The sequence below is a fragment of the Pieris napi genome, chromosome 6 (assembly GCF_905475465.1).
Source record: "Pieris napi chromosome 6, ilPieNapi1.2, whole genome shotgun sequence".
Lineage (NCBI taxonomy): Eukaryota > Metazoa > Arthropoda > Insecta > Lepidoptera > Pieridae > Pieris > Pieris napi.
The window spans coordinates 12,987,134-13,011,368 of record NC_062239.1 but is presented as its reverse complement, the minus strand read 5'-3'; the positions used below and the strand labels follow the sequence as shown (position 1 = coordinate 13,011,368).

At 32.8% G+C, this 24,235-nt stretch overlaps 1 protein-coding gene across 4 annotated transcripts in view; it reads left to right on the top strand.

Annotated features, from left to right (window-relative positions):
• LOC125050288 (KH domain-containing, RNA-binding, signal transduction-associated protein 2-like) overlaps window positions 1-24,235 on the top strand; it is an 84,216-nt gene that overhangs the window by 22,028 nt on the left and 37,953 nt on the right. For all 4 annotated transcript variants that reach the window (XR_007117123.1, XM_047650020.1, XM_047650019.1 and 1 more), the window contains exon 2: window positions 13,348-13,519. Coding sequence is in view for 3 of the 4 variants with exons in the window: in XM_047650020.1 (XP_047505976.1) it covers window positions 13,408-13,519 (112 nt within the window). In the remaining variant the exon portion in view is untranslated. The remainder of the gene's footprint in view (window positions 1-13,347; window positions 13,520-24,235) is intronic.

The following is a 24,235-nucleotide window of genomic DNA, read 5'->3' as shown; positions in this document are numbered from 1 at the left end:
TTATAAGACGTTGTCACGTCAAAAAGAAATATACATTCAATGCTTCGAATTTTAAATTTACTGCCAGTTCTCAAATCAAGGGCGTAGAACGGAAGAGAAGAACTGGCAAGAAACTCTCCGCCACTCTTTTTAATCGCCAAGGCTTTTTTTACACGACGTTTGTAAGGAGCTAAGCTCCTGTTTAACGTGTACCTACTCTGATAAAGTAATATGATATTGGGTTAGTAAATTATTCCACAAGAAAAGTTCGGTGGCGGTTGTTGTATATGTCCAGATATATGTTAAATGAAACACTTTGTTTGAAGCTGGGTAACAACTGATTTTAATCGTTTAAAATATGAACTTATATCTAAGATAAAATTAGGGGTAGTGGGGTATTGACGTTAAAAAAAATTACATGGTTTATCTAAGGTTCATAAATCTAAGTGACACTTCAATACAAGTACAGTCGACCTTTTTGGAGATTATAGGAAAAAATAATGTTGTATTACAATTTATGAGTGTGATTTTTGGCTTCCAGTGTGTGACGATTGCTAACATATTTTGATTTACGCTTCTAATTATTTACTAATATATATATATATATAAATTAACTAATGTTAGGTTACATAATCACTATAGTTTTATATTTTTTACAATATCTGGGATTACTTTTACTGCGTTATTATTATTTTACAGTCACCGCATATTGATTATCCACCCACGATTTCTATGAAACTCAAAGGTAATCTTTCAAGTCGCGAGTAAATAATAAAAACTAAATTGCTTTTCAGCCTTTTGATCTCGACGCCTACATTCAAAATAAGGGGATGTATACTGTATAGGTGCGTAGTAATTACGTGTTCACATATAAATTCTCTGTTTATTTTGTTTCTAACAAGTCAACATTATGCTTAGGGTTTTCCCCTCGATTTATTCGTAAAAAGAAAGCCCCTGGATTCCGATTTTAGGAGACTTTCTTGGAAGAAAGGCCCAGGTAGACCGCTAACTTAAAAAATATTGAAATTCGATAAAGGAAAATTAACAAATACATTCAATTCAAACAAGTTTCCAAAGTTAATATTAGAATATATTTCAAGATATAAAAACGTTTTACAATAATTAAGTGGTCGCTAGATTGGTGAAACTGTTTTTTAAATATAAATTTTATGACTGAAATATAAAATTAAATGCAATCGTTACAAACTGCTCTACTGACGAGCCGTTTGTTTTTTGTAATTGTTAATTCAATTCAATTCAAAAATCATTTAATCATATAGGTAACACATTGTACACTTATGACTCGTCAGTACAGAAATACATATTAATGCTTCTAATTTTACATTTAGTGCCAGTTCTCAAATCAAGGGCGTAGAACGGAAGAGAAGAACTGGCAATAAACTCTCCGTCACTCTTTTTAAGCGCCATGTTTTTTTTACACAACGTTTAAAGCTGCAACCATTACACCATGTTCCACATGACATGTCATGACAATCATGACATGAAACAAGTGCTGAAAATCCTTATTGTTATTGTTTTAATCCATGGTATGTGGAGTGATGGTTACAGCTCAGGTTTCAAGTATCTTGTATTATAAGTAGTTGGCAATCAAAAGGAGGTTTTTCTCTTTCGTTTGAGATTTGAGACCTGGAAGTAAATGTACATTAATAGTCCTCTCATGATTGTTTCGCCGACCCTTAGTATACAAAAACCTAAATGAATAAATATATTTTGTCTTTTGACGTATACTCCAAACTATAAATTAAATTAACTACTATGTGGATGGAATACGTAAGCTTGGCGAAACGGTAATTCTGTCGATGTTTCTTTGACATTCAGCGAAGATTAGCATCTGACCTTTGGACTTCCAAAGTTAATATTAATTCTCCAACTTGGGGCTTTATCGTATTGTTTTTGATATTCGTTTTGTAAGCTGTACCTTACCTTCAATCAGAAATCTATAATATATATAAAATATATGTATATATTTCTGCTAAACATATTAATAAAAAAACAGCTATTTGTTAATGTAGTAAGTAATACATTCATAATAAGGAAACAAATAAATGAAAATAAAGTTCTTTGTTCGTTCTATAAAACAAATAATCAAAAACAAACCCACAGAGGTTCTTTAGAGCTCACCGATCTTTATGGAGGCAATTATAGTTCATAAAATTATATTAGTTGTGTACTCAAACAGCACGCAGCAGCATGCTTCAAATGAATAATAATATCTCATAATACATATATCGATGAATTACTTTTTAGACTGTGTTCGTTGAAAGGATGTCGCTATGTTCATAAGTTAGCAACAGAAGTTTTTTTTTTTGTACATAGGACCTCTCGATCAGGCAGATGTGGCCGAGAAGGAAGGCAGCAGGGGAGTGACATCTTCCCTTTTATAAAAAGGGACTTAATTTGCTTAATATTAGGTTTGGTAGGCTTGGCGTCTTCCGCCGGGCCCGGGCGACTCCGGAAATATCCTCATGATATTTATGGGTTAGTCGAAACCCGCAACAAAAGCTTTAGTCTACAGCCAATAACGTACAAAATTAATTCAATTGGCCTCCATAGATACTCTTTTAATTCCATTAAGTCATTGTCTCATATATTAGAAAGACATAAAACTTCCGCAGGGACTCGTTCGGTCTAGATTGAAACTCGATTGGATCTTAAAATGTTCGCTAAAATGGATAGTTGACTGAAACAAGTGCTGAAAATTCTTTCGCATGCATTTTTGAAATTGGAACGTGGTTTAAAGTGCTTTATCACTTCCTGTTTGCTAGTCGAATGGCTTAAGTGATTTTTCGTATTAATACTATCCGAAGAAGGTATTTTATATGAGGCACTGAGAGACAAGTACTAGGCCCACATTAAATTAGTTAGTTGTACTAATTAACCATAATACCTCAAATTCCCTCAAATTAATTTAGGGCTAAACCTATTCAATTATTTTATATATTTAAGTAGATAAAAATCTCATTGCTTGAATCTGAAAAATCAGAATAAAGCGGGCCATTAACTTTTATTTCATCGCCATTTTCCACTTTGGTAAGTGAATAGGACAAAGACCTAAAGTAATAAAGAAGACTTTTACAATTTCGACAAAGTTAATTAGATTTATTGTAGCCAAACAAAATTGTACGAATAAAAACGTTTATTTAGATTATTAGTATGTTTTTGATAAAATGAGTTTCCTTTTTGAAACGAAACAAGTAATTTGATTAAGTACAATCGCGTTGGGCTCAAATTGGATTATCTGACATATTATAATTAACTGTGGATGGAGTTTGTACTATTATTATTAACTGAGTTTCATCATCGGACGTCGAGGCAGAATATTCCACCCGTATCACCTACACGCCGCCGTTCCACAACTGAGCGTGTTTTAAGGCAGTTTCTGCGCACTAACACTATGTGGAACCAGCTACCTATTGAAGTATTTCCAAACCAGTTAGACATAACATTTATTACTAACGAAACACACACACAGAAACACACAAAATAATAACAATAGTAATAATCAAAAAAGAAAAATATAAATAAAATATGGAAAGAAAACGAAAAGGAATAAGGTACATTTTAAGTGTGTAATGTGTGTGTGTTGTGGTTGTAACTGGCCCTGGCTCATTATAATGCTGTGGAGCAGACGTGTGCCACAGCGCTGGCCATTATACCAGAGACCACAATAGTTAGTTTGCGCTTCAGACGCAAAAAAAGAAAAAGAATGTAAAAATAATACCTAATAGTAAAAATTAACAGTAAGTAATCAAGTTTTAGTCAATTCGAAAAATTCGGGTCTTTCAAGAAAACAGCGTATCAATTAATAAAATGCCGGCAACGCACTCGCGAGAACTCTGGCATTGAGAGTGTCCATATCATTTAACATCAGGTGAGCCTCCTCCCATGTGCCCCCGGTTCATTAAAGAGGTTGTGCCATTTGCCTCTTTAACATTAATTCAACTTACATAAAACATAATCAATTATACACCTAAACCAAAAATCCATTCGGCAGTTTTTTTATACAAACAGACGCGGCCTGTTTATAATACGTAAGAATGTTCTAGGTACCACGAAGCTTATCAATTGTGTCAGGGACATTGATTCAGTTTCATGTATCATATACCTCCGAAGTGAATTCAGTTTGTTTGGTAGAAGCTACTTACGCATACAATACTCAATCAGTACAGATAAATTTCTTACCTCATAGTTTACTCTTACAAACAAATCGTTCCGCAGTTTAAAAATAGAAGACCGCTTTCAAACACTTGCTATCAATTTCCTAAATCTTCATAACATCACAGCTTTTGGCTGTATTATAATAATATTATATCCAGTTTAAATCCCATCAATATGCTAGATAACTCCTGGGTGAACCCGGTTAGAAAATATCCTTTATATCCGGGCGGATATCGGCTTGCAAGATATATGATAATGTGCCTTTTCTATCTGCAGATAGGGAATACATTGCTTCGTCGATATATTCTGCAAACTTTGGAAAGTATGTAAAATAGAAATGTCGCTTCACGACGGAATATAGTGAAGCTAGAACTGCTCTGTGACATATTATTCTAAAATAAACATTGGATATTTTAAATTTTTCTCAGAAAAGGCGGCAAATGTTTGTTTGAAAATGTATGAATGGTATTCTGTTTACCTGTTCGTATGTCAAACCGTTAGTTGACAAAACTTCTTGGTATGAGCTGAGGTATAGGTATGTCGTCGAATCATTTTGCTTGTATAAGTACTTTGTATGTTCTTGATTACCAAAAATTAACTTATAATTTTAAATAACTAAAAGCGGTTTTTATTGTTCAGCTTTTAAATTACTTAATTTTTTTGCAGTTCCAGAATCATCTTGAATGCGTGGAGCAGCTTAATAAGCTCATCTTTTTGCTGTACTGAGATGCGTAGATAAGACTAATGCATGAAATCTAAAAAAGGTTATAAAATATTTACAATAACTATTGTAACAATAAATTGTAAATCATCGTTTGCAACTAAACAAAAGCTATTATTCGTGTAGTTCTTCACAATGCGTAGGCGCTATCTGAAACTTACATTATAGTTCGTAGGCTGACACATTGATGGGCGCTAATAGCATTAAATTGCTATAATTTTAAGTTAGCCCTAACCTTCAAAAGACACGTGTTTAAATTTCACAACTGTCCAATTAAATTAGGTTTATTAGTTTGTGAGTATTAGTTTTATTTTGAGTGAAGGAGGTACTTTCTTTGTTTAAAAAATGGATAAAAATGAATTTCGCGTGTTAATAAAGTATTGCTTTTTGGCGAAAAGAATACTATTGAAGCCAAGGAGCTTGATAAACATTATTCGGACTTTGCCCTAGGAAAACCAACTATTAAGGCAACTATAAGGCATCGAGGACACCGCTATAATATAATATATAATACGTTGCTCTCGTAGGCGAAATAATATATTATATCAATAATAATAATCAAATACTGTAAAAAATAATATTTTTTCTATGTTAGCCTTCGAACTTTTCAGCCCACCTCCTAGACGAGATGTAAATATCGAAATATTTATACTAGCAATACTACTTTTCACTTTATTCAAAGCAAGTGGCCAGTAGCCAAATATTAATTTGGTTGAATTTTTTATCTGATAGGTAGATTGCAATATATTTATGAGAAATGGAGTAGAGCAAATCTCATCTAATTCACATAAAATAGTTGGAGTGAAGCCAAAAGTGACTGTTACTACACCCGAAATCATGAATTTAGTGATTTAGAAACTACGAAACGTTTTGTTACTTTCGTTTTATTATTCTGTGGGTTTTAATGCAAAACTGAAAAAGGGAAGTGAGACGTTCTCTTTATGTTAGTATTAAGAGTATATAAATGAAATTTAACAAATTTCATATTTACAATCTCAATAATTGCATAGGAAATAAAATCGAAGTTGGAGGAAAGACTCTTATATTTGTGCCGTTTATTATTTTCTGCCTGCTCTGCGGCCGCCCCAGCTTTTTTTCTTGTCCGAAGGAGGTGAGACGGGGAAAACGTGTCCACACAAGTAGCATCCCATACTAAAGCCCGTCCCATTTTCCAAGGGATCAACGACATTCCATCCGGCCGCTTGCCATCGTCTCTTGCGATGCCTGTTGGCTCCAAAATTGCTGGAACGTTGACGGGTGCAAGAAAGCGGCGTATGTTGTTGAGCGCGGCATGGCGAGAATAACGACCTGCACTCTTTTAGCAGTGTAGGCCATGGTGTCCAAGGCTACTTACTTCAAAGCCACTGGGACACTTATGGGGAGGGGAGTACATATGGGTAGTCCTAAGCGGATAAATAAAAAAAATATAAATAAACCAATAAATTAGAAATTATCAAATAAACTATTCTTAAATATTATATTTACTAACCATACTAAATATTCTAACATATATATGTATACAAAATAAAATTGCGTGTAAAAATGTACTATACCACATCAACTGCTATATCATAATGCTTTTTACGTATGTTACGCGCACCCAACGATTTAATTTTTTTGTCTGATCAATGTCGTAAGATTGATGAGGAGATTGCTGTGATGAACTAGGACCTACCGAATTATATTTTTTTTAATTTATTATTTTTAAATTAAGAAGTTTGGTACTACGAATAGTGATGTTTAAACCATTAAATTAGTAATTTACTAAAACTCCTTGTTAAAATAACATTCGACTAATAAAGTATAAATAATTTCAATAAACTTGTCATTGTAGGCCTGTTGGCAACGGTTTATTAGAGTTTTGTAAGAATGGAACGCCTACGTCGAGCTTATAAAAATACTCGAGGCTCGAATTTATTATCAGTAATTTTTTATGTTTTTTCAATATTCAATAACGATCCCTTACAACATTAAAAATGTAGGATTATCAGGGTTTTATTATTACTAATTAATAATAAAATAAAACATTTCTTTTCCAAATTTATGGATAACAGAAATTACTGTATTTATAGGCCCCTGGCCCAGTGAATAACTGAGAGTGTTTCAACCCTAAGAACGTGCTTTCAAATCCCAGCTGCAGCATGACACTTGCGTAGCAGTGAATGACGAAATCGATATATCCTAGACCCAAGAATTTCGACAGGAACAGAAGGCTGATAACGTTCTTTAAAAAAACATTTAAAGAATCTTCAACAATCTAAGGCCAATAAAGAGTATTTATTATTTATATTTCATTATTAAAATGAATGATTATACCACAGATTATAAGCTTTAACAAGTTAAATATGATAAATGTAAAATTTTATAGAAGTTTACCAATTATTCGATAAACATAATATGTACCATATTATTTCAATTCTTACATTCAAATAAATGAAACTAACTATCAAAATAACACTAAACCAATTTGCGTCGCACTCATATATCCCAACAAACATCTTCCAGACAAAATAACCGGAAATCTATTTTTGCGATAACAAAAATAAAGATTCACCTAGTAAATAATAACTTTTGGCGGGAAGCCAGCTTTTGACGTCCAAGTGTCACTTGTGACTGATGGTTGTCAAAGATACGCATCACTACGGTCTATTGCAACATGACATTTAACTATTGCGTAGGTTGTCAGAATTTGGTATGCTTGGAGCATAGATAATGGAGAAGTGACCACAGAAAATAGTGTTAAATCGTTAAGAAATAGCCAAAAAAAATATAAGGATTGCTTTAATTTAATAAGCAAGTTTTAAATACGTGTCTCAAAAGCCTTGTCATTTTATTACATATGTATGTATCTATGACATTAGACATAATTTTACCAATAAACTAATGAAACTATTCAATCTGTGGATATAAAGATCCAATTTAAAAAAAAGTAGTGAGCACAGTAGAAACTTCGAAAATTGGTTCTAGCTACTTCCAATGAATTATATTGTACTTTTTTAATCACATATATTTATTGTATTTGAAACTATGTCGTGTCCTAAAACACAAAACCCTCAGAAACAGCAAACTAATATATTACTACATTATACGTAATGGCAAACTTCTTGTTATGCCATAGTAATTAGAACTAATAAAAATTGATGTGTGCTTAAATCATGCATAATTATCTCGCTCTGAATAAACAGCATTGTTTGTTCGCTACGCGTGTTATTAGCTACGATTTAGGCTTCTGAACCACGAACGACTTTATATCCCCTAGAGACTTTGGAGGCTTAATATATTTTGAATCTATTATTCATTCTTGTTAAATAGGTTTTTTAAGACTAAATTCATTTACAACTCGTACTTACGAGTTACGCCATTTATAATTATTTTTTAACATCAGATTTAACATTTAATACACGATTTAATAAAAATAATAGCGTTACAGTTGATATCGCTCTTATAATTTTGTATCTGTTTCAATTATGAATTTTATATACTGTGACGTTTTGGTTCTTAGACGTGTTAGTTTTCATGCACCTATTGGTGCAAACCAAACGTACGACCAATTTACAAATCTATTATGAAAATTAAGGCTGACAAACTTCATTAATCTTCATTAAATATGCCAAGCAATTAGGAAATGTCGAAACAGTAATTTATTTCACGCACCGAGAATGTCTTGTTTATAACAGCCTAAAAAGATAATGTACGATAATTTGCTCTCAAAATACAGCTTAAGCCCTTATTACTATAGTTTTGGCAACGTCTGAGTCTGATTTTCAAATATCGTGACTACATAATGTTACATTATTATCTGCTGAGCGATCGTGATTCGGTATTTCTTACTTTAGTAATTGCATGTTTTTGGAATGGAGGGTAATTTCTGATTATTTATTTCTCAATTTTATTAAAACGGGCCAGGCTATATAATGAGGGATTCTGTCACTTTTTATATAAGATCGGGAAATCTCAATACATAGTTGTCATTCTATTATTCAGTGCAGACCAAATGGCACTTGGTCGAACTAATTAAAAATATTTTATATACATTATCTGAATTACATTAAAAAAAACAAAAAAGCCCGAAGATTTTTGTTTTTTTTTTCACTTCTATTAGAACACTTAAAAACAAAGGACATTTTTAATCTGTGGTAGGTATGTGCTTCACAGACTAAAAATGTGTTCGAATAAATTTGTGGCTATCATTGTGCGACGTAGGTGTCTAACATCCGCTCACTGTGAGATTTGATTCATCAAACGACCGGAGTTCATAAACTATCATTAATTCAGCCAACTATTTGGCACGGCTTTATGAATGAACAATTAACAATTCAGTTTGGTGTATTTGAAATATTTGCATACATAGTGAACGAACCAAAAGGTCTGTTATCTTTACCAAAGCAACAGCTGTAAAATGTCTGTTGAAGCTCTATGGGTGTAGTAGACTATATTTCTAAGTTGGCCTAAAGGTCTAGATACCAGGCCATAAACTCCAAAAAAAAAAAATTCTAAGTGGAATAGAGTTCCAGGAAAAACATGATGTCATAGATTTGAATCTATACTTTTCTTTGTGAAGAGGGAAGATACAGCCTGTTGTGCTTGTTGGTGCCACAAAAACACGAAGTACATTAAGTCATAAATGATCTTAATATATAATTAAAGGAAAAATTCTACGAAAGATTAGGCGGTATGGTCGAAAGACTATAGCCTGCGCCATGGGCGAAAAAATAAGAAATTGTTGTTACCACGGTCATTTGTTTTTGACACTTAACTATACGATAATTGTATATACAGACTACAGAGTACAGACAGAAAAGACACAAACGGGAGATGTGTTCACCATGTGTTCAGTAGTCAAAGGTTAACTCCACTCGATTTTAAGACATAAGGTAACTGTTATTTTAACGAAAAATTCGCAGGCAACAGCTACGTTAATTAACAAGGTAACTGCAGAATTTCGATGATACAAAATATAATTAAATTTATAATATTAATAACGTATAATTAATTCACATTCATAATTCGTCCTAATTATTGCAAAATGATTATCATTATATGTAATATGAACGAACATGATTTCCAATTATATTTTCATCGTAATTAAAATCAAATCAGTTTGCATTTCAAATTACTGTTTGAATATCCTAAGCTTACGTATTAATGCAGTGCTGTGATGGTTTGCTATTTAATAAATGCGACAGCTACTATGTTCTTATGGCGGAACGGATTGATCTATTACAAATAATTTTCCCACTGTCCATAGTCAAGGAAGTCTTGAGCGCAGTAAAAATATCAAACTAAGTTCGTTTCCTGTTGTTTACACATTTTTACTGTTTTTTTAAATGATGTGTATCATTTTTTATATTCTAGAACCCTGCCTTTACCTTTTCTGTCGTCTAAATAAGATTCTCTAAAAACGAATACGGAACCGCAACCTTCCCTCGGCCCATCGAAAAGACCTAGAAGTTGCATGATTAAATTATAATACGCACGATACAGTTAATTAATTATAATACACAATTCTGTTTAATTGTAAAACGTCATTCAATGGCTTAAACATAATAAACCAAATTGAATTTTCACTAAATTCACTAAAAAACATTTGTTTATTTTATTGTCATTATGAAATACACATCATTTCAATTAAATTGAAATTGTTACGTAATTAAACATTACTTGAAAAGTAGGAAACGTATAACTTTAGCATAATTATATATTAACTGAATTAACTTCTTTTTATTTATTTATAAATTTTTCATAATAATATAATCACGATGTAACATAAGAAAACCGCTGTGGTTTGTATAAATGGAACCATATAATAGCAGTCTTGTTTAGGATCGTGACAAGTAGTTCTTTTAATTTACTTTTTGGCTTTGTAAGCTAACGTTAGGCTATCTAATATCTGACTGGGTAGTAGATTAATTAGCCGCAGTAGCAAATAGCTCAACGTTCTCTCGCCGTATACGTTGTTTGGTCTCGACGTACAGAGCCGAACTTGCGTTACCGCTCGTCTTTTAATGTCATCTCGAAACAAAAAAACGATATATGTATGTATAAAAATTATTTTTTTGATAGAAAGGCATTCTACCCCAGGCGGGTACCACACGCAATCACGGTGAATCCTTGTCTGGGCGTTCTGGCTGCCCTTTGAATTTTGGGAGGGGGGGCAACACTGCGCTCCATTATTACCAACGTTCCTTGGTTGGTTCAAAGGCCGGAAACGCACTTGCGAGCAATGTGAGTGTCTATATCGATATAATATGTCGATATGAATGGATGCGGAAATTCTCTAATAAGGAGTTTTACAAAGTATATTAGTATAATAATTTAAGTATTTGCAGATTGTTTAGTACGCTTAAGAGCGACGGATTTTCACAAATAGTTAATGAAATTACTCTGGATAAGCAAATTGATGTGCAAAACCTAATAGAATGCCTTTAACGATATGCAAGCAGTCGATATGATGTGGGGAATTCTATTGTAACTACGGCTATTTGTACTAACCCATATACACTACGGGGCAAAATAAATAGAACGTTCAAAATCAATTAAAACACATTGTAACGTTGTATAAATTTGTTCTCGGCGTCTTTTATAATCTGAAAGGATCATTTTTTATTTTACATACATATAAACTCATATTACCTAAGGTGTGCCGTTTTTGGCAAAGGCCTCCTCCAAATCCCGTCATTCCTGTCTACACTACGACACTCTGCCATGTAGCACCTGCTTTTTCCCTAATTTGTCCAGTTTCTAAATTGTCTTCTTATTTTGCGTTTATGGTACCTTAGGCACCAGTTTAGTACTTTCTCGTTTGTTCCTCTTGCCATGTGCCCATTTCCATTTAATTTTAGTTACTTTTATTATAGCATCTATAGTGTTCTTTATTGTATTTATTCTTTTCTTCCCTATCATATAACGCATTTATTGGTCCATTGAATATATAGAAGTGCTTTTATTGTCTCATCTATTTATTTATTACTAACTCACACACCGTTTTAGAATATATTAGTATATACAATAAACAAAATTCTGCTAAACAACTAACATTATTTTTTTACCAACATTCAAAGAAACCGACTGTCATAAATTACAGCTAAAATAGCTTGTTTAACTAACTCGTAGCTTTGATACTCAATCTTCCGACGGAATACCTTAAAACACATAAATAAACCCCGTTATAAAATTCGCCTACATTCTATGCCCCATAGTGTAGCTTAAAACGATGTATTCCTAGCATGTTCGGCTAAGTGTTTTGTTCGCTTCAGCTACCATTTAATGCTTCCAGCTAACTGAATTATGTACAGAGAATGTAAAGCACTATGTGCAACTTTATTCAATGCTCGGGCAAGACTTTCAGGGTTTTCTAGCTTAATAGCGTGATTAATCAGTTCAAAAGGGCATTAAAGATACACATCAGAATGAGCCCCATTAGACTAAAATTGGATTAGCTGATGGCGACGTGTATCTCGTTCGTATATAATATTAAATTTCTCATGTAAATAAAAAATATTTTTTGTAATGAGAAATAAAGTTCTTTAAACATTAATAGTTAACGTCTTAAATATTGCTTGGAACGATTTTGTTGAAAACAAGGTAATTTTGTATATTATCCGTCTTATGCATGTAAACTAAATCTCTTTCTGTCAGGGGGTGAACGAAAAATAATAGCATCGTAATATTATCGATATTTTCAAACAATATTTGACCACAATCAGAATGCCATGATACACCCAGGACACTTCTATCGTAGGTTGATTGTTACGCTTGGAAATTTTCCCGCGTGACTACTCGAAAAACATCACACAATCGGCTTGACTATTATTTACAAAACTACAATAAATACTCTTTTATATCTCTTTTGAGTGACCATAATTTAAAATATTAATATGTTCTCAAATTTACTATTAAGTTTGTTATGAAAGGAAAGTCTGTTTGTTGGTAATGCTGGGAACCCTAACACAGGTATTGTTTACTAAAAAGGGTTCCTAAATCTTACTCATTGTAATGAATTGTTTATAATGAATAAACAGATTTTAAATTTTTTATTTATTCATATTGCTCTTTGCAAGAAAGAAAACGAATATACCCCATATAAATGTGACTTACGATAAAACAGAACTCTCAAAGAGATTTTGATAATAATAATTTGAAACTTTTAGCTCAATTATAAAGTGATGTGACCTAGATATACTACTATATGTTTGTGTATATTCGAACGTTTTGTATGAAGAGGTAGAATATTAGGTAATTGTCCATGCCTAGCGTCACCATGTGCTGTCGGGAGGGCTTATACTCACTGAGTGCCAAGATATAGTCAATATACATATATGTCGTCTATTCTTCTTCAAGAGACCCTTATAGCTTAAGGTTATCTGACAACAATGAGAATTGAGATATAAGATTTGAAGTAACAGTTTTCACAGTTTATTTAACAAATATAATGACATTATTAAATCTTTTCATTTTTATTTTTTCAGATTTATATCCAGTGAATATCATGAAGTGTTGTCAAGTATTGTAGTGATGAGTGCTTAAGGATGGAGACGACAGCTTTGCCCCTAGAGGGGGATGATGAGGGACGGCCCCAGCAGGCTTCTTCCACGGGAAGTGGGGCGTCGTCAGGCGCTGGATACTATGGGCATAAGAATGGTGAGTCCGTTTTTTTACTGAAAATGTAAAGAAGAGTGTGCTTCTTCGTTGCGTTTATCCTTAAATTATTTATATAATTCTATTTGAAGTAGTTCATTTTAATAAAACATATTCATATTTGTGTTGTTTAGTATAGAAGAAAAGCAACTCTTAAGTCTATTAAATAAATATTTTTTATTTTAATATGTAGAAATAGGCATATTACAAGCGGAATTTAAATTATTATATAAGCGTACACATTTCAATCCAATTTTGTTGATAAATTTATTATAACATAATTTATTCTGAATTGAACGTAAATATAAACTGATAACGTCAACTTCCGCTTGTGATGTCACTTCTCATTTGTCAACTGTCAAAATTCCCGCCCTTTAAATAGGACAAATTATGCATATCACGGTAGTAATTAAAAGGTAACCACGAGTGAAATTATGCTATAGGGCCTAAATTTACTAAATAAAGCTTAGATTAAACAAATATATTTTCTTCTTATTATTACTAAAATTTATTTATTTGCTCAACAGTATTCCTACAGCTACTCACTAAACAATATCCAAACAATTACATTGTAAACAAAAGCCAAAAACGGAATACACATTGAAACATAAACATTAAGCACAGTTTTACCTATTTATACAAAAAATATAACAGAGTAAATATATTTATAATAAATTCTAAGTTCTAAGATTCATTGATCATTATAATATATATTTAATATGAAGGAAGAATAACAAAGCCATTATTTATAAAAGATACCAGAGTTTTTTAGTTACATTAAATATTTGCTGGTAATTTCTGTTATAATCTGAAGGTATACGATACATGACTGAGTTACGTTAATAGTTTGTATTAGACGTAAGAATTTGAAATAGTTGCATTCATGCATTAAGTTTGATCCAAAATAACATTATAGTAATAAAATGACATTTATTGTACTGTTCAGATTCACACTTTGCAAGAATGTCGTAAAATACTAACATTCTTGCAATGACAAAAAATGGGCTCAATATTTGAATAATCATAGTTAGAGAGGAAATAATAATTGCGGCGCCACGTTATTTATTGGGATCGGAATTCCGCTTAAGTTAAATATATACCTTATTGACGAAAAACCAGTGTTATTGTATTTCATCTGAAGCATTCATCTGTCCCTTATCATCGCATCGTAAACTCAATTTGACAGAAAGAGACGAAAAAGTACTTTTGTAAGAGTATTTAGTTTTTATGAATAACGTTTATACATAATATGTATTTATAGCTAAGCTTACAAGTATACATACACACAACACGTGTAATAAGTACTTGAAATGCGTAATTTATATGTAATGGTATTTTCAGTCCTAACCCCGGATAATACAATTTGAAATAAAATGGTATGAGCAAAAATTATTTGGAATTACAAGACATTAAAGCATCCCTTGCCGGCCATATTTCTTTGTAACGACTGAGGATATGAAAGGCGTGAATATAATGATGCATTATGGCGGCTTATTCGTTTAATTGAAAGGAAACGCTTCATAGAGTTGAATAATTTAGGTACATTTGAATGTTTCCATAATTTAACAAAGGCGGAGATAATTTTGGGACAAATTGTGTAGGAGTATTATTTCTATACAGTAATTTTTTGCAAAAAATTGGTATAAAACAATTTTGAGATAGGTTAGTATATTTAGCCAATAGGCAAAAAATGCGTCTAATGTCCTTATAATTTAGAGCTTGATTTGCTTTTTAGTTAGATAAATCACCCATGTTTTGAATCCCATATTCTGCAGTATGCAACAACTCAACCAACAAAGGATGGCATATCTAAGGTTTTTGGGCATCCAAGATTTTTTTTGTACAATAGGATGCTCATCTGATGTTAAGTGATACCATCGATAGACACTCACGTTGCCACAGGGCTCGCGAATTCTCTGTCGGCCTTTAAGGAGTTGGTACGCTCTATCCTTGAAGAACTCTAAGTCGGTTCAGAAATACTTCAGTGGGCAGCTGGTTCCACATAGTGGTGGTGCGCGGCAAAAAATGCCTTAAATAATGCTTTTATAGAATAATAGTCAACACAATGACGCTTTTTGGAAATAGAAACCATGGCTGTGTAAGGAGTTTACGGAATCCCTGCAGAGGTAGACTTGAAAATCTAATCCACCACTGTCACCATGGAGTGTGATACGCCAATCACATCAACACTGTTTTATTTAAGTACTATCATATTTGACGATTGCGTTTTATAATATATATATGTGAAGAAAAAGCGTGCGTGGTCACGGTGCGGTGACACGCTGTAAAGCACGCGAAACGTCGGATAAATTTAAAATTATGTTAAATAGTTGTAAATTTATAATAATACATAACTTCAATCCGGTTAAACAGTTTTTTCTTTAAATGTGTAAAGGTTATGTAAATCAAAGTCAATACTATATATATATGAACATAGGCACTAAATAATTTACTATAATTACCATACTATAGAAAAACTTAAATAAAATTAAGTAGTCATTCAGACTTAAAAACGTCGCTGCCCAAATGTTGTAATGTTCCCAACATTTGGAAAGTTATTGCTAAAATTGTCTAATATCCAGGAACACTTAGCCCCATCAAACCCCTTCGTCCATCACAGTATAAACGGTAATCAATCTTGAGGACCCGTTAGGGGTTCGAACACGCAAACTTTACCAAGAATATTAATTAGAAGTTATGCCTTTATGGAGGTTTCACTTCTAATCACGCATATTTTACATAATATAATTTTGTTATGATACAACATGCAATATTTGGGGCGTGTACAAGTTGTTATTGTAGCTAGGGAGCTGGGGAGGAAAATGTCTATACGTATCTAGTATTCAGACTTTTTTAATAGCCATAATTATACGAAAAGAAATATTAAGGAACACGTCTGTCACTATGGTAGCGCTGCTTTGTCAATTGAAACCCCCTTAAAATTTAAAAAACAATACTATATCATTTGCTCGTATTCGATTGTTTTTACACATTTAAACCCCTGTAGCTTAAAAACGCAGCAATGTACAAGCTTAAATATTTAGATATAATTTTTTAATTCAGACTGTTTATTACACCTGTATCTTAATTTAAAAAAATAAACTCTCTCCATAGTTGCTTATCATTTAAAAAAATGAAACACACCACTACACGCAATACTCGTCGAGCGAGTTTGCCTATCTTGCCGAAGCCGCGTACAAATTATTTGAAGAAGTCTAATAAGTATGAGGGTGTGCAATTATTTAAACAATTACCGTCTAAAATTCGTTATATTAGCGCGTTTAACCAATTCAAAAGGGCATTAAAGATACAAATCAGAATAAGCCTAGTAGACTGTAATTGGGACGATGGCGACGTGTATCTCGTTCGTATATACGTATATTAAGTGTCTCCTCATGTAAAAAAATACATTTTTTTGTAATAAGAAATAAAGTTCTTTAAACATTAATTCATTTAGAAAATTTAAAAAAAAACGAGCGAATCATATACGTATTGCTCGCCAACTGCCTAGCTATTGTTGATACCGTATTAATGTAGATGTTTATGTGCAAACACACGTGTGTTACGAATGTGCAAACACACTCTAAAGGCACGTTTTGCAACGATTTATTTTCGTTTTGAAAACTAAGATACTAGACTAAGAGAACTCACACGAGGTAAAGGTGCAGCTTGAATTTTTTTTGATGGAATTTCGCTGTTGGCCTTGAAAGATCAGTTTTGGCGAGCTTAACTCGACCGAAATGGGCATTTTCCCGCGACTAGCGCAAGGGCGTCTCCTGCGAGACCCAAAACTCGGCTTGGGCTGCCACGGAGTGGTCAATCGCCTGAAGGGCAGGACGGAAGCTGACTAGAGTGAGAGGGTTGGTGGTGGTGTTTAGCCTGGTCGAGGTGGCATGTGGACGCCAACTTCATCCAATGGGCTATGGTAGGGAGATCGAGGTGGAGATTGATGATCCTCTCGTAGAAGGGCGCAGCGCCTATGGCGATTGAAGCTTAATCCGGTGGCTTTTATTACTTCAGCCAGCGTGCCTTTGCCCCCGTGCGCAACAAACGGTGGAGAATGCTGCTGTTGTTTAAAAAGGTTATAACTTCCCAGAGTCAATATTTATAAATCAACCTAACACATGATGGAAAGTATATAATTTTTCCGTTAAAATACAGGATTTCTATTAAAAAACATTCAAAATTCAAAAGCCTTTTATTCATCTAGGTACAAGTTTGGTTACATGAGAATTTTGTTATTTCTGTCTGTATATATTTCCCCATAAATGAATGAGCAGTTTTTTTTTCTTGTGTTTAAATTGTGATAGTCACGTATTCTACTTCAATTCATTATTCACTCATAGCTAGAAGTTAGTTCTCAGCCATTTTTGTTGACAAAGTTAAATAATTTTTTGGGACTTCTAATTTAATCAGATTTAAGTGTCTCACGTAGAGTAAACCTATTAAAACGGATAGAAGAAATTGTTGTGCTAAATAAAGTTTTATAGATATAAATAATTTACGTTATTTTTGAAGACATTTAAAAGGTTTCTGCCTTATAAAATTAACGCGTGTATAGAAACGATTCGTTCCAATGGAACTGCTACATTGTTTTGCGTAATCAGTGTTATGCTGTGACTTATGTAGTCCAACATAATTTTTCACTTTAATTGCTTGTCGTCAGTCACGCTATTATGTAACACATGTAAGGTTTTATTTGATTAAACGTAATTAAAATATTTTTTCGTTAAACAAAAAAATATGAAACTTCTTGTATAGTTTCGTAACGAAAAGGGAATATCTATTTAATATTCAATGAAGATCGATTCGAGTCGCGACGAGCAGTCACTTTCGCAACGGCTTCATCCCTTGGCGTTGCGTAGAGATGTGGAGTCTATCTGTATCTTTTACCGCATTTACCATGGTGGAGTGTTCAGAGGAGTTGTTAGGATTAATATCTGCAGCTGAGTTTCAGCATTGGACGTCAAGCCAGAATACAAAATACCATTCGTATCACCTCGACGGACGTAGGTCCAATAAGCGTTTCTTAAGACAGTTTTTGCCGCGCACCACTACTATGTAAAACCAGCTGCCCACTGAAGGATTTCCGAACCAATTCGACTTAGGGTCCTTCAAGAAAAGAGCGTACCAATTCTTAAGAGGTCGGCAACACAGTTGCAAACCTTCTGGCAATGTGACTTCATCGTCCATGGTATCACTTAACATGAGGTGCCGTCCTGCCCGTTTGCCATCTTTTACATTAAAAAAATTTGTCTTTAATCTTTGTTTTAGACAAGCTTTTGGCACACATCTTTGATTTTATCTGACGGTCTCATGGTGTGATCCACAAAGGAGGCTAAGTACTTAATCTAACTGCCGTACTTCACTATCGGTCTTATAAGCTAGGAACATCATGACGCTTTTAAAATCCCTTGAAAAGTACAAGTTTATCCGTATAATAAACGACTAGCTAAGGAAGGTTTTCAGTTGAAACTGTTAGAAAAGCAAATATTAGGAGTTCTTTACAGTAGCTTAAGCCATGAGTTGGGTAAAGTAAACACGCTGCCGTCTAAAATCTAACAGCGAGGAGCGTTCACGAAGTTTGAATTATGTGATTTAAATTTTTTAAAACTAACCATGTCGAAATGTTGGGAATATGAACTAAATTTTACAGAAAAGAGAAAAAGATTTATTAATCTACCAAGACACTTATTAAAATAATCTAGACCTCTAGAAGTTCTATTCATTGATTTTTCTTAAGATGCGCAAATAATTATAGTTTCTCCATGAATCAACCTTCCGGGTTTCAGCCACAAAAAATAGAAAATTCATCAAAGCTAGTAATACCATTTCAAAGGGTAGGGTCATATCTTTCATCTTTGAATGCTTTTTCATGATTGGATTATTGGAGCGTCGAGCTCCCTTTGGTAATTAGTGACCATTACTGACGCGAGACATTGTAATTCTGATTCTTCTATTTTAATTTTCATTCTTATCTATCCAGTGAATTAAATTCTTAGTTATGTAAATAACGATATGACTCACAAAATAAATTTATCTTTCTCCATAGCATACATTTTTGTATATATCTCTAATATATAAAATTCTCGTGTCATAATGTTCGTTGCCATACTCCTCCGAAACGGCTTGACCGATTCTTATGAAATTTTTTATGCATATTCAGTATGTCTGAGAATCGGCTACTATCTATTTTTCAAACCCCTCAATGTTAAGGGTGGTCCCACCCCTAAATATTTATATTTATTTTTTAGACAAAACTTTTTATTTTTATTTTTTTATGATACAGCATACAAAAATACATACAACCCTTAATTGTCACCCCTTAACGACCAATCCCTATTTTTTATTATAGTAGATAGTTATCTTTATTGAACTAAAAAAATGTTTCCTAGAAATAATATACTTGGCAAAACAACGTTTGCCGGGTCAGCTAGTTATTACATATTATTAAGCCTTTATTTCTGACACCCAGTATAATATATAAACACTTATTTAAGTTACATAACCTAACATAATCTAATATATCGTATGACCCGTTTTTGGTACACGCTGTCGACTTTTTGAGTCTAAGGTAAGACGGTTTTCTAACGATGTTTTTCACCGTTCGAACGTGTTAAATGCGCACAAGAAAATAAAGTCCATTGGTCCACAGCCGGGAATCAAACCTACGACGTCAGGGATGAAGAATTGCACACTAAACCCACTAGGCCAACACTGCTTTTATATAACTAATAATATTAATACATAAACATACCAACAGCTCTTATTTATAATTTTTATTATTTTTGACTTTCCCTACCAGACCACAAATCTAAATCCGCCATTCATCTTCGCATTTCATTTATAAGTATTTGATTTATGACGGTTCTTTTTACAGATAATACTTTTAATTATGCATATTAATCAGAGACCAGGGCTACAACCAGGGATGCGATGCTGGTACATTTCTGTCTGCTTAATTTTTTTAAATTTATTTAACATAAACCTTTCTTTATAAGGCTGTGCTTCTAATCGTAGTCAAATTGATTTTAGATTTAGATCCATAAATAGTTTAGTAAATCTAAACATACTGAACATAACTTAAGTCACATTAGGTTGAAACTTAAGTAAAGGCTATGTATTATTTAAATATCAGGAAGTGATTAATTATTTGCGTGTTGTTCCCACAACAATGTTAGTGCGTGCTCCTATTTCACCATGCCTCCTGCTGATACAGGACAAGTCTTTGTTTTTAATTTATTTTATTATTATTTATTACTTAAGATGTCAAGTGGAGCATGGTGCAGCTCCTTACAAACATTGTGTAAAACAAAAAACTTGGCGATTAAAAAATGTGGCGGAGAATTTATTGCCAGTTCTTCTCTTCCGTTCTACGCCCTTGATTTGAGAACTGGCAGTAAATATAAAATTAGAAGCATTTCATTTTTTTGCCGTTTATAAGTATACATTTTGTTACCTATTTAAATAAATGATTTTGAATTTTATTACAATATCAAGTTGTTATAAAATGTATTACGAAATGAAAGATGGTTCCACTCGTCTTCAGTACAATTCTTTAATAAGACGATGAGCAATATTGGATATTTAATAAGCGTTATTGAGAATTATATCGCAATACCGAAATATTTCAGTAAAGAAAATACGCTAAAATATATTTTTGAAAGAAGATACATTTATTATATTGTTATCGAGTTTCATAATGAATTACGTAGATATCAGGATATATTAAATAATGCGATATTGGTAAGAGAGAAGATGAGACCAGGGAAAATCTAGTCATGTTCCATTATGAACTGAATTACATAAAAGAAATTCAACAATGCTTTATAAATTGTATAATTTGGATAATGTAAACCAAAAGTTTGACTTTCTATAGACGATTCATTTATAAATGTTTGAGTGAGATCTCTGTTGTCTGTGATGAGAATTTATAATCTGTATTATCTTAAAACTGTGTGACGGTTTTTTATTTTGACAATTGTCCCTTATCACTCTATCTAGTATTTTTGAGTTTATCGCGAAAATTCAGACAGAAGGATAACAAAATGGGCTTAGCCTGTTATATCTTACAATTTTTAATTTAAAAAAAAGTACTATTATAAAAACAAACTATTGTATAATTTATAAAACAAACATAGGGTTGCCAATGTCTTTGAAAATAAGAGGCCTCCAAAAAGTGTACAATTTTAGACAAAGAAACGAAAGTTTAATCATAAATCTAAATAATAGAAAACTTGCATCAAAAGTCCGTAAATTAAAAGAATGTGAAACAGAAAAGCGAAATACGACCCTATTTTATACTGTATAGATATTGCTATGCTTTGTCTAAACATTTATCAAGGGTGTGGTCGCAGTTCACCTACAAACGGCCTGTCTGTCCACACTTCAGGAATGTCAGACCGCGCGCCGCAACCTCGCTTGTTATGCTGTCTGTACTCTGGCCGTGCACTAAATCTATAGAATTTCCGAAAGTGTATACGCCAAAAATCAGGATTACATTAAGTTATGATATTGATGGTTTTTGATTATAATAGTTCTGATTGTACAATATTAAACATCGATTGACAAGTGAAGTGAGGAACATGTTAATATAGTCATGTGTAGCTCACTTCACTTCCTACACGTTAAAGTTACCTAAATTGGATTATAATGAGTGGTGTAGTATTAAATTATGATACATATACATATATATACTTTATCAGATAAAGCAAATATCGAACCTTTTAATCAATTTCGTATTAATGATTTGTATAAATCAAAAATTACTTGACACATTAGTTCATTGACTTTGATAGTTGACATAATTATTATAAGTTCGTCTTAATACAGATTAAATCTAATTAAAAAACAAAGAAAAACAGCCAGGAAAATTTATATTGAACTAAATCGCATATCACAATTATAAACAGGTAAGTTGACGTGAGTTAATGGATGTCTTTAATAAATTTACTTTGTTAAGACGCCGCATACCATCATAAAAAACTAAATATAAAGGCATAAGGCTAAGACACTTAACAATATACTGGGATAGGATTTTTATTAGATCTTTATCTAATAAAAGTCCTACCCGAGTATATTGTTATGTGTCTTAGACCGGTGAACCATAAAAAATAACAGACTCGGGTGCGACGTTGTATCGAACTTACATAAAACAGATTTATGATGTTATTTCTATAAAAAAAGATACGCGAGACTTAAGAATCGAAATTGAGCCGGAAATTGCGGGATGTCAGGAAAGTGTCAAGGAACGACTCCTACATTGGGCCGGTAGGGTGACTCTGTAAATTCGGAAGCGTATTGAAGGTGAAGGTGCAGTTTGAACAGGTATTACCCTGGGTGTGACTCTGGGCTTCCACCATCGCAACATTCAGCATTCGGTGGTGGACGCACAGGCTGCTCTTCGTATTCTGGGGAACTGAAAAACTTAAAATCCTATACTTAGTGTCCTGCATTCAAAGAGCGTACCAATTCATAAAAGGCCGGCAACATACTCGCGAGCGCTCTGGCATTGAGAGTGTTCATGGGCGGCGGTGTCACTTAAGCACAGCTGAGCTTCCGGCCCATTTAACCCTTTCTATCAAAAGAAAATCTTCAATTTCTTTAAATTGACTCTCTATTAGATTATGCCATAATTATGAAAAAAAATTAAGTTCAAGCGTGGAATTAAGAGTTAATATATAGATGTACTTGAATAAAGGTACAAAATAAAACTGCAGTTTTGCGAAGGCTTCATACATCTTAATATGGATCGAGAGTTGTTCGCCGATGGGGGTTTCCCGGCAGAGTCCAAGCTGGAAAACCTCTCTTAAAATTTACTAGATTTTTGTCTCCAGGTAAAACATTCCTCAATGTGCTAGATTACAGTATTCTATATAATAATTGATATCGTAATATAAATGAAATTTTAACATTTTGTTTGTATTTCGATTCTAACGACAAACAATCCATGGAATATGATGTTCAAAAATATCACTGTTTAAAAAATTACATAAATTTAATAAAAATAATGATGTTAATATCTTATCAAGTTGTAGATGTCCTAAGTTAAAATAATATTAAATTTTTATCAAAAATCCTCAACCACAATGCCTCATTATTCGGCTATAAATAAAACCACATTCCTATCAAATTTATAAGCAATTTTAAAATCGTTTTGAAACAGACCGCATAGCAACGTGTGACGTTGTGGTTCACCACATTCTGTCACGGTAATATTGGTTTAATCCTGATTTCCAATTTTGACTATTATCTATAACGCTAAAAGTTTACATACTTCATTGGTTTATCTCGGTTTGATTGCATTCGATGTAGCAACTCTTGAAACCGTACTTACAATCGCTCATAAAAAGAGTTAAAAGTTAAGAGCGGGCACTAACCAAAATCACTGATCAAGATTTGATTTTATCTAAGTATGTGATGCTTGCATTAAAAACAATTAATGTCTATTGATCCTTCACTATAATTTCAATGGTTCACTCTAATTAAAAACACAATACATTATAAATTATGTTATTTATTACATATAAATTATTAAATAAATTACACCTTCACCTTTAACCACCTAATTTCATGTTTATTAAATCATGGCGAGTATATTATTATTGAATTGCAGCACATTACTTTGACCGAGAGCTGTTACTAGCGATTTTAATATTGTATATTTTATGAGTTATTTAAATTAAAAGGACTTGACGTTTACTTCATTTTTGTTCCATG